At 35.6% G+C, this 13004-nt stretch overlaps 1 protein-coding gene across 3 annotated transcripts in view; it reads left to right on the top strand.

The window, feature by feature from the left end:
* Nucleotides 1-13004, top strand: part of Rsph3 (Radial spoke head protein 3) — a 355555-nt gene that overhangs the window by 144255 nt on the left and 198296 nt on the right. For all 3 annotated transcript variants that reach the window (XM_067756852.1, XM_067756853.1, XM_067756854.1), the window contains one exon: nucleotides 1134-1218. In XM_067756852.1, the coding sequence (XP_067612953.1) occupies nucleotides 1134-1218 (85 nt within the window). The remainder of the gene's footprint in view (nucleotides 1-1133; nucleotides 1219-13004) is intronic.

Genomic DNA, 13004 nt, shown 5'->3' with positions numbered 1-13004 from the left:
AGTGAAATAAATAAAATACGAACGGAGTTGGTTAGCGTCCGACAATAATTGATCTTTATTGGAAATCGCTTTCTCTTTTATACAAAATTCCTTACATTGCAAATACGTATTTACACTTATACTTACAAACTACAAAGTACCTACATTCCTAGTGCATATATGCCAAGTCAGCATATTATTATTATAGTGACCTATTTATGGACACATGTAATTAGATACATATAAATATTTTGGCAGTCACATTGACCGTGGACTGATCGATAAGTGTGTTGGTCAATGTGACGGGTTGACAAATGTAAATAAATAAGTGTCGTATGCGTCGGCATGCATAAGTGATGTCGAACTCCCACTGGGTTCAAATTATGTATGTCGGTTTAACTTGAATACTTGGGTGGTCGATAGGAGTGTATGTATATAGTACCATTTGAAAGAAGTGCTACAATTGAATTAAAGAATAAGTAAAGGATTTGTATTTTCAATGAAATTAAATTAAAATGAATTTGAATTGAATTAAATATAAGATTTCACAAGTGCGTCTTTTAAAGCCAACCGTATTTACCGCCGTCTTCGTGTTAACTTCTCGTCTCTTTCATTTTCTCCTGCATCTTTCTTCTTCTCCGTTTTCGTCTTCGTATAAGCATCGCTGCTTGATATTAGCTTTGGGATTTTAACCCCACATTCATGTATGTATTATGTGTTCCAAATACGAACCAAATCGACCACAAATCAGATTTTTTGAATATCTCGATCCGTGCGCCACCTAGCGTCGATTGTTTTCATATGTCGCTTTCTCTTCATTTATGTATTATGTGTTCCAAATATGAGCCAAATCGGACCACAAATACGATTTTTTTTTTAATATATCGATCCTTGCCCCACCTATCGGAGCTTTTGTCTTATTATTGCATTATCATCGGGTTCTGAACTATATTCGAAGTTTCACGCTTGTATCTTATCGGGAAGTTACTTAAATTTCAATTACAAAATTCGTGCCAACCCGGCCTTTAAAAATAAAGAAAAATACAAGGAAATAAAGTAGGCTATGTGAGATGTCATATAGACATTAGCTTTCAAATCGAGTTTCTTTAGTTTTTTTAAATTATTTTTTATTAAAACCTCATTTTATTTTACAGAGATGCTCCCCAGCAACCTTATCGCAATGTGATGTACGACCGCCGTGTAATTCGTGGATCTGTTTTTGGCACACAACAGCTTTTGGTAAGTAGATATGTATGTCATCATCATTATTCATTAATTGACGCTTAACCGCCTAGGGATTTTGGCTGCTTTGTAAAAAGTCCCGCTAGCTATCCCTGTTTCGCAATAACTGACGCCAATTGGGCGATAAGCTTTAGTTTTTCAGCTTTATTAAAATTATGATTACAGTAATGGTAACTTTAAATAAGTAAGTAAAATTATGATTACAGTAATGGTAATTTTGAACAAGTGAGGACGTACAAGACTTCATACCTTTCATAAATGGAGCTGAATAATAGTCCTATCCCATTCGTAATATGCAAATAATCGGCTGAATAAAATATGTACATACTAAGCGACTTTTTAGATAAATATAAAATAAATAAAATAATTTTAAAAAATGTTAACTTAAACAGTTTTATTGAAAAGAATACTTACATTAAGTAATAATAATACTAAAAGCATAAAAATAATTAGGTAGGTCCTAGGTACTAGTCATCATAAAGGCGTAGGTCGCGTAAAATTTCTATTGATAGTCAACCGCTCATATCTTTACAAATGATATGTTTTTCATATATGTAAAAGTAAAACCAACTGAACTTTAATCAGGTTATGCTACGTCTCTCGTTTTTAGATATTTCATTCGCCCAACGCTTTTATTTATTTGTCTGATCAACGCCCTAGATTGATGGGGAGTGTGATGACTAGTACCTAGGGCCTACCTAATTATTTTCTACCTTTTAGTATTATTATTACTTCATGTAAGTATTCGTTTCCATAAAACCGTTTAACTTAAATTTTATTTTCAATTTTTTAGTTTTTATTTAATTGTCTATTATTTCTCATTCTATTTAGATCATTTAGTGCCTCATTATTACAAGGACTCTTTCCTAACAATTTGTTACAATCTAACTCCTTAATACATAATCCTTCCAAAGCCTTTACTCGACTCAGCGTCACCTAAGTATGCTTGTCCCTCCTCGAACTCCAAAGTATTTTGATGTCACATCAACCGGACTGTATATAATATTTGTTCCAAATATGAGCCAAATCGGATCTCGAGTACGAGTTTTCTGAATATCTAGATCCTTGCGCCACCTAGCGGGAATTTTTTCATAAATCAATTTTTATTTCTATATGTAATATGTGTTCCAAATATGAGCCAAATTGGACCAAAAGTACGATTTGTTGAATATATCGATCCATGCACCACCTGGCGGAGATTTTTCTTCATTTTATTGCATTGTCATCGGGTTCTGAACTATATTCCTAGTTTCAAGCTTCTAGCTGATTGAAAAGTTACTTAAATTTCAATTACAAAATTCGTAAACAACGCTCGCTACAGAGTCAAGCTAAATAAAACCGTTTAAAAAATAGGTAAGTACTTTGTGTGGAGATAAAAAGTTTCACGTTTCTTGTGGTCTGCATGAGATAGCTAAGAGCATGAATCTCTTATCTGAACAATATATGACGTATACGTAGGTATTTGATTAAATTTTAATTTTCTAGCTGTTAAAATGGGACAAAAATGACGGTTTAGATGGGATGTATACTATATTCACGACCAATCTCTGTGTTTTTTTTTTAGACAACAATATTTGCTATATAGTAAGCATTTGGTGAAATTTGAAGCTTAAATTTTTTCAGACAACAATATATCGCTAGCTTAATGTGAAAATGTGCTAAGTCACTTTTTACGAATTTTACATGAGACGAAAAAAACTGAATAATTTTTGAAATAACCTTGGACGTGTATTGTAGGAAGCTGAAGGAGCTATTGCCTGCAGCGCCTGCCGTTAGTTCGCACTTGACGGAAACTGAGATAGATGTTCTGGCGGAAAACTTCACCACGGCAAGTAATAATCTGTCCTTTCCGATAAAATTTTCTAATTCTCTTGAAGTCCTTAAAGCGTCCAGCAGGCTGCTCTGCCAGGAAGAGTAAACTACCCTCGGACTGGGAGCTCAATAACGTGAGTCTGGGAATTTATAAATATGAAGTAAGGATAACCAACCCTCACTATAGCAGGCACCATGTCGTTGGTGTGAGGGCTTAGCCAAACTCCGTAGCGCCCGACTATGGGGTTGAGCCTGCATCTACGTCATTTCGTTTCATAGGAGGGCGGCGGGATGTCGGTGACCAAGAACTGCCAACCCCCTAATCCAGGGTGGTATGCGGACCGTGCCTAGAGAAAGATTTGCAGACAGGGCGTATATTCGGCTGTATTTGAACGGAGCCTGCCCGATACCGGGCCGGCTCGGGAAGTAATGATGACCTTACTACAGCGAGGGGCGCTGTTATGGCGGACGGTTTTTATCCCCATGTTTAACATTATACCGCTGAGCCCACCTTGTGGGCAGGTGGTCGTGCGACCAAGATGAACTGAAAAATTTTGAGAGAAAGTAGGGATGCGAAGGAAAAGGCGATGGCGTCGCAAGCCGGGGAAGAGGAAATCGCTATCAGCGATGACTCGGACGCGAATAGCGATGATAGTGTGCAGTCAGTGCGCTTGGTAAAGGAGCGGCATACTAGCCCGGACAACGAATTAATGTTTGAATGGGAACAACGAGATAGGGAGCTAAAAAGAGCGCTTAGGCCCAGTGGTTCACCCAACCAACGATAAGAACGATTGCTTGGCATGGGTTTGTGAGACAGGGGGAAAAATGTCGAAGACAGTTCGCAGACGATAACTTTACTGCGAGCAACCCTCAATTTGGCAACTGCATCGAAGAGGAAGAAGCCCCGAGAGGCAAGAGGCAGCGATCGGCTGAACCTGCCAAGCCTGCTTTTAAGGGGTGGGTAAACACCCCAGCCCAATAACCAGGAGGCGAATTAGCCGGAATGACAGGAATCTGACTTCAAAATCTGCAAAGCGGATCGAAGAAGGAAACATAAGTACTGGAAAGCCATGTACCTCAAAAGGTGTAATACAGGAAGAGGAAGGCAATAATGGCTTGAGAAGCAAAGACACAAGTGTTAATAAGCTAAAGGGTGATAACAATCAGACTCCAGCTTAATCGATGATACTAAAGGGAGCTAACGCTGAGACTCCGTTTTCACCGAGAAGAAGATAAGCGAAGCTGCGAAGCAGTCCCTGACTGTGGCGCTAATAGATTGGAGCGTCCCCAATGGGCAGATGTCAACCGAAAGGTGGAGATCCGTAGAAGGGGAGCTGATCAGTATCATGATCAAAATAATGCATGATGAACCGAACAGACCGCTACCAGCCTTCGAAAAAGCTTTATGGCACAATGGGGTTAAACTGATGACCTGCGTCAATAACGCGACTTTAGAATGGCTGCAGAGGGTTGTTCCAGACCTTCAAAAACAAGGTTGAAGGTGGTGGATAGAGCACTTATCCCAACTATACCAAAGTCCAAGGCTTGGATACCCCGAGTGGTGAAGGTGGAAGACACCCTTAGTATGCTGCAGCGGCAGAACCCGAACTACCAACACGGGATTGGATGGCACTCCACGTATCCCGACCCGTGGAGGGGGGCCAGTACTACATCCCCCAAATAAATAAGGAGTCGGAGGAGCTGTTGCACTCACAGCTTGGGAAAATCTCCTGGATGGCAGGTAGTATATTTATGCACCTTCAAAAGAGAAGTCCCCAGGACAATAAACCCAATACGCTAAAAGCAGGGGAAGTGGAAAAGGACCTCGAGAACCTGAAAGTAGCGGCAAATGACGGGGCAAAGGCCTTAATAAAAACCAAAACATGCTAAAAGCAGGAGAGGCGGAAGAGGACCACGAGGGCCTGGAAGTAGCAGAAAAAGACAAGGGTGTAAGCGTATTGGAAGTGGTCAAACAGCTCCATGATGCTGCGAGTCTAACAAAGATGCTTCGAACAGGGGAGGGAGAAACATACCTCCAGACTCGGAAAACAGCGAAGACCTAGCGGTAGTCACAATAGAGGCATCCTGCTACATGACCCATGACGAGGAAGCCCCACCAGAGGAATTCAAAAGGCTGGTGGATCAAGAAGGGTGCAGAGGTTGGCTTGTCAAACGCGGATGCGAATGCGCATCATAGCGTATGGGGAGGGGACGTTATTAGTAATAGAGGTGAGTCCCTTTATTGTTACATACCACATAGTAGTCTACAGGTGGCCAACAGGGGTAGCGTGCCTTCATATGCTGGTCCCACGTCAAGACATGTGCTTGATATCAAGTAGTATGGAAATGCCGGTTCTAGACCAAATGGAGAAAGGAAAAGTATATACACACCGACACACATATATATACAGCAAAACAACTCCGCTAGGTGGCACATCCGTTCTTCCGGTTTGTGTTCTGGCTGATGTATAAGAAAAAGCTTAGAGCTTTTTGCCATTAGCAGAGCTTAGCCGTTCAGGAGAGGATCGTTAAATTGGGGGTCTTACATTTTTAAAGGGCCGCAAATTTTTAAATGTCCCCTTATATTTCTAATGAGTCCTAGACTTCAACCAAGCCTTTTCAAAGAGTCCCATAGATTTCTAATGGAGCGACTGCTCCCCAATCCCCCACCCACCCCTTTTTTCACGCCTATAAAAAGTAGCAGTTGGACACCTGTAGTACCCTCCAACCCCAATCCCCATCCCCCAACCCAACCCCTTTTTTTCTCGTCTACAAAAAGGAGTCGATGAGCACTTGTACTACAGCCCCCCCCGCCCCCCCCTTTTTTTTTTCTCGTCTGCAAAACGGGCCTGGCGGGCACCAGATCAGGGGTAGATTCTAACTAAAGGTTATCTTAATATTGAATTCATTATTATCCATTTCTCCTTAACCATGTTTGCATATACATACATAAATTATAAAATTTTTTAAATATGAATATTGAACATTTGTGTGTACCTGCCGTCACATATGCATGTACGTGAGAATTTCATGAAACGGTAAATAAATATGTAGGCTGAACATATTGTTTGGCATTTTATTTGATTGTAAGTTTGTGTGTGTGTGTGTGTGTGTGTGTGTGTGTTCATGCTGATACTGGTCCATATATATATGCATGTGAGAATATCAACAAACTACAAAATACATGCCGATGACCACATCCATCCTTGGGAAAATAGTTCCAATGTAAATACTTACTTTTTTTCTAATAAACCTTTTTCAAATAAATAAAAACAATTTTTATTTAAAATTTTTTATTTATATTTTTCTCCATATTTTGGCGTGGTTAGCAATGCGTAATATACTTGTGTGTGTGTGTGTAGTTTCATGAAATTACTACTATTTTTCTAAATAATCTTTTTGACAACATTTGTAAATGGAGTATATTGATACATTTTATCATTGATGAGTATACAATAAGCAGCGGTGTTGGCAGATACGGCCTTGTGAAATTTTAGTTCAATCCGAATATCGATGGGACCGCTTTTTATAGATTCATTCTGATGTGTAACATCTTTTAATTTTAGCTCAATCCGAATATCGATGGGACCGCTTTTTATAGATTCATTCTGATATGTAACATCTAAAACAATTATTGGAGCATGTTGAACAAATTGATCAGGTGATAAAAGTGGTTGGGGAGTGCGTCCATAGTAACTTTGTTAAAATTTCAAATACATGTCATATAATAGAGCATACCGATTTCGATCCAATTTAATATTAAGATCATCATATGGATATGTAGTGGAGTTGAGGTTTCTGTATCACACAGTTTTGCAGTTTTTTGCTTTGTATTTTAATAAAACGTACTCCCACACTGATTACAACCATCTGGGCTCCTTAAATATGACAGCATATAAATTATAAATTATTTTCAATTTGAGTTTTGCTTTCATTGCATTTGTAACGAACCAAGCGTTTGCTCTTTCTTTGAAATCACTATCCTTAGATGTTACACGTTGCCAGGCTTTCTCAGATAAAACCTTATCAGCTTGGTGTCTGTTGTTTATATCTTTCGATTGGGAATATGCAATATCATGTTCTCTACAGGCTTCATCTAAAGGATTTATACCCTTCTTTCCTCTTTTTATCCGTTGTCGGAGTTTCGTTCCAGGACCACAAAATTGATATCCAGGTAAATGAAGCTCAATAGGTAAAGAATTAATCAAACTATTTACAAAACCCTGGCCAGCCATTTTACATATTCGTCGCATTAAGTGTTTCTTTTCTTCTTCTTCTTAATAATAATGAGAGTGGGCAAGTTATAATTAAATGACGATTTTATTATAAAAGCGATGGTTTATATTGCTATAAATCTAGTAAACAAAATGAAAGTTGTTAAACAACGTCTCCAACTTAAGGTTAATAATGCCGACAATTGTATGAATGTTAAAAATGTTACCAGACATAGTCCCCTTTTGCCAAATTCCATACGAGCGCTGATTGTGGGACCGTCAAACTGTGGAAAAACTAATTTTATGCTCAGTTATATATATCTATCTAAAAAGGCTATTGAGCCGATAAAAGGAATAAATCTTTATACATTTAGTGAAAATGTTGATGTCATCAAACCCGCTGAAGCTAAACCAGACTCAATTTTTATATTCGATGATGTAATATGTGGAAAACAAAGTACAATACGAGATTATTTTTGTATGGGTCGTCATAAGAACATTGATTCTTTCTATTTATGTCAAACTTATACAAAAATTCCTAAACACTTAATTCGTGAAAAATGCAAATATGATTATTGTGTTCAAGCAAGATTAAATGAATCTTAAGCATATATAATGATCATGTTATCAGAGATATGTCATACAAAAATTTGTATAGAGTCTTGGAGAAATGAATACGGTTTTGTTGTTATAAATAAAGATGACCCGATAAATAAAGGTCGATATCGAAAGGGTTTCGATAATTTTATACAACTATATAACATCTATAAAAGACATATCCCACACCAGATTCTTATCAGATACACAGCTGATAGGTAATAGATTTAGCAAAATCATGTCAAATAATCATATGACTGTATTAGCAAATCTTGTTAAGATCAGGAAAGTATTAAAAGAAAAACTTAAAAGAATGAAATTGGGAGAATTGGATAGAATCAACTTGTTGGAGGATACATTTAAACCCATTTCGAAACCATTAAATGAATTAGTTGATAATTTGAAAAACTCTAGTAATAAAAACAATGCTACTAATTATAATGATGATGATAATGATGATGATGAAATTTTGCAGGCGGACAGTGCAAAAGAAAGTAAAGACATGGGAGTTGATATATTGCCAACCATTGAGAATTAAGTGAATGATAATGATCTTAATAGTAAAACAAACATTTATTCGAACAATGCAGATTTAGAATATTCTACAGATAGTTCTCGGAAAGAAAATGTTTAGAGGCAAGCGATGAAGAAACCTACAAACAAGAAGCGAAAGCCTATTGATATTATTAATGAGCAATGTTTTAATAAAAAACAAAAACCAGATAATTTTGTTAGCGTTAGACGAAAAATAAATTTTATGAATGACTGTAAAAGACCAGCTTCGTATATTCCAAGTAAACCCCATGATGACGAATTAATAAAAAGAGCTGTACAAAGCAATGTAATGAAAACTGAATCAGATATCGATAAAAAACTGAAAAGCGAAAATCTGGTGATATCATTAATGAGCAATGTTTTGATAAAACCCAAAAATTAGATAGTGTTATTGGCGCTAGAGAAAAAATTAATTATATGAATAATTGTGAACGACCAGCCGCGCATATTCTCAGCAAACTAAATGATGAACAATTACTAAAAAAGGCTGTAGAAAGTCAAAATCAGGCTGAAACTTTAAATGATAATACTACTCTAACTGAACATGATATTTTGGGAAGAATCGAAGAAGATCCTAATATGCGGGAAAGACATAAACCTGTAAAACGTCAGAGTAAAAATCAACTAAATGAGGATTATAAACGGGTTAAGCTTACTCACCCCCCCCCCCCCCTTTTTTTTTTCTATTACACGATATAAAATTGCTTAAAGATATTAAAATGCTTGATACATTGTATGGTCTGAATAGAGATTCAAATGGACGATGGAGATTTGGAGTCAAACCATTAAAATTTAGTTCTAAAAATGTTTTGCAGATTGGTAGAGATAAATGGAAAATAACACCAGGTCTGTTCCAGTTAATATTTCATAGAAAACCACAACATTATAAAAAGGGTGATTTGCACACCTATCGACAGATTTTATTAGATACAAACGCTCACAAGCGTAACTATAACCCAGATAGTAAAATTAAGGGGACAAAATCGTATAAATATCTACATATTATCAGAAAATTATTCAATTATGATCCACACTCGTTCATAAGGGGTAGAGGTTTATTGAAATCAATCGATTGCCGTGAAAATATTTATCAATATTGGGATAATCCTAATGAGTTGGTGGATAGATTGAGGTTGCTTATATCTTCAACAAGTGCTGGTGATAACAACCATCAAAACGAGATTATATCAATTATTGAAGAGTTGCGAGAAGCACATATTATTAAGTAATATGAGTATGAATAAATTTGAACATTCCTAATTTGGTAATAGTCGGTCCAAAAACGAAAACAATGCTAGACCGAAATAAGAACCTTAATTTAAACAAGAAAAGAATAATTAACCTAGCTGCTCCTATAGAAGACGATGATGCCATTTCGAAAGTATTCTTTTTCGAAGAGTTAAATAAGATAAAAACTAATTTAGAACATCAAATCAGAGAAATAAATACAATCCTGAATAATAGTATCAAAAATGATGTATCGATTCTTGAGGATTTAACAGATCGGCGAATAAAAAGTGAATGTGGGGAGGAACTAAGTAATATAAACAACTATTTATCTACTATTGAGGATTATTTGATGCGTTTCGTTGTGTTGAAACTACATCCCACGGAAAAAGATGTAGAAGTGCTAAAAATAAAGTTCCCTACTATAAAAGCATTAACAAAATGAATAACAAAAGAGCTATTGTAGAAGAATTACATAAACAAGCTAGACAAAATTTTAAACGAAGACGTGTTTTGTTAAAGGAATCGATGATTTATGGAAAGCTGACTCGGTGGTAATGACACAGTATTCAAATAGTAATAATCATTATCAGTATCTTTTAGCTGTAATCGATACATTTTCCAAAAAAGCATGGGCGGAAGCAGTTGAAGATAAAACTAAAGAAAATGTCACAAATGCAATGGCTAAGATTTTAAATTCAAGTAACCGAATACCGAAAAACCTGCAAACAGATGATGGAAAGGCATTTTATAATACTAACTTTAAGAGATTATTACGAACAAAAAATTTAAATCATTATTCAACATTTTCATCATTAAAAGCATCTATAATAGTGCGATTCAATAGAACATTAAAAGGAATGATGTGGAAAGAATTTAGTTTTCGGGGAACTTATAAATGGATTGATATCTATAAAAATTTAGTCAATGATTATAATAATACTATTCACAGGACCATCAAAATGACCCCAAATGAGGTAAATTCCTCGAATGAGCAACATTTATTGGACACTGCATACAACAATTTAAAAGTTTTTCATAGACCAAAATTTAAAATTAATGATGAAGTTAGAATAAGTAAATATAAACATGTATTTGAAAAAGGGTATACACCAAATTGGACAACAGAAGTTTTTAAAATAAAGTCAATTAAAAACACAAACCCTACAACATATATACTTGAAGATTATCAAGGTAATGCTATTAAGGGAGGATTTTATGAATATGAATTTTTCAAAACTAAACTCCCTCATGTGTATTTAATTTAAAAAGTTTTGAGACGTCGAAACAATAGAGTTTATGTTAAATGGTTAGGATTCTTTCTGAACAGAATTCCTGGGTGGATGTTAATGATTTAAATTAATAAAGTAAACAAATAAATAGAAAAGTGTTTTAATAATAAGTATTTAATGATAGCCTATCAACATGTCGACTACATTAACAATAAGTGGTAATTCATCTATACTGATTGCAAATTATTTCCCTCCCATAGAACTCAAACAAGATTATGCCTGTGGGTTAATCAGTTTTGACTCATATCATACAATTCCAAATGTGGACAAAGAAAACAATTTGTTTCACATTGGATCGAATGTTATTGAGATACCTGTTGGAACATATGAAATGGATGATATAGTTGAGACAATTACTAAAATATATGACCCTTCAAATCAAGGGTATATTGATATAAGAGCTAACCCTAATACATTTCGAACTGAAATTATGAGCTTTAAGGAAGAAGTAAATTTTGATAAAGAATGCTCAATTGGTCCATTACTAGGTTTCATTAGACGAGTACTGAAGCCGGGGATTGTTCATTACTCCGATAATCCAGTGGATATAACAAAATAAACACGATATCTGTTGAATGTTGTTATGGTATCGCATTTTCGATGGAAGCAGTAAGGAAGGCGGTCGGCATGATGTGGTGGTGCACATTGGCTAGTCATTGTCGGCTGGGGCGGGTCCTTGCCAACCTTACTGTTCCTGCGCCATAAACAGAAAAAAAGTTCCTATCATGCTTTAAAAAAAACTGACACAGCGCAGAACTAATTCAAAACGCTGGAAATTCTAAACAAAACGACATCCGGTCGAACCGGATGCCACGGACAGACCGTTAAATTCGATACAAAATTCAAAAGTTCAAAAAAAACTAAACGCAAAAAAAAAATCACCGAACCGGAAACGACCGGTTACCAAACTCTGAAAATTAAAAGAACCAAAAAAAAGCTGGTAAATTAAACAAAAGAAGAAAAGGGCCGAATATAACTTGGGTGCGCCGCGGGTGTTGTTGCGACGCCCGGTGCTTATACCCACCCTCAAAATCCATGGCCACCGACGCACCTATATTTTGGTGGCCCCTTACCTGTAGACCCTACGTGCCTTCTAAATAAATGGCGACGCCAGCATTCCCATTTTAAATACTAATTTATTTATAATTCATTTCTATTAACGTATGTAAGCAACAAAAAAATAAGATAATGCAGGTTTCTTAACCAGGGCTACATCATTGTTGAACTACGATAGCTATTTACACTATGAAAATGTAGGTAAGAGTGTGTAGTGTATAAAGTGAGAGAAAAAAAATTGATCCAACAGTTCACACTTTATTGGGCCGAAATCGAAACGAAATCTAATATGAATACTTAAGTCTAACTAAGCTTGTTCTGTTGGGGGTTCTTTTCTTTTCTCATACTTTTGCTCGTAATATTTTAAATTATACAATTATTTACGTCTCCCCCTTTTTTTTTATAATCGTTATAAACGTTATGTGTGGGAATAATATGTAATTAAATGTACTTATGTATAGTAAATACACTACATACAACGTAAGAATTTGGTCGCGTACCTCTTTTCTGTTTTCCCATCACAAAACATATTTTAGGGCTATAAAGTTGGGATACAAATTCCGATAATTGGGGCTCTCTTACAAAATTATTATGTTGTTGTAGTAGAACTTATTTTGAGTTTAACAAAATATCAATTTGGTATAACGCATAGTATAATGACACTAACATGTAATATGTACCAAGAAAACTTGTTATAAAAGCAATAAAGATTAACTTTGTATAGCGATATGTATTATATGCACGTATATTATTTGCTTCTGGTTGTTCGAACGATATTGCTAGCAATATTGATTCATATGTATATATATAGATATATATATATATATCTATATATATTGTATTTGTATGATATAAGAAAAAAGTTTAACTCTTTTAGCCAATTTGTGCATAATCGACCAATCGCTGCGGTCGCAAATTTTTTTTTTTTTTAACAATATGAATAAAATTTATAGAGCTAACTTCAATCATTTTAAAGCTAGAAAAAATATCATTAAAATGAAAAAGAAAGGAAATGTATGCTCCTTGTTGT

Source organism: Eurosta solidaginis, chromosome 5 (genome assembly GCF_040869045.1).
Source record: "Eurosta solidaginis isolate ZX-2024a chromosome 5, ASM4086904v1, whole genome shotgun sequence".
NCBI classification, from domain to species: domain Eukaryota; kingdom Metazoa; phylum Arthropoda; class Insecta; order Diptera; family Tephritidae; genus Eurosta; species Eurosta solidaginis.
Note: the sequence above shows the minus strand (reverse complement) of the source record. Positions and strands in the feature narration are given on the sequence as shown.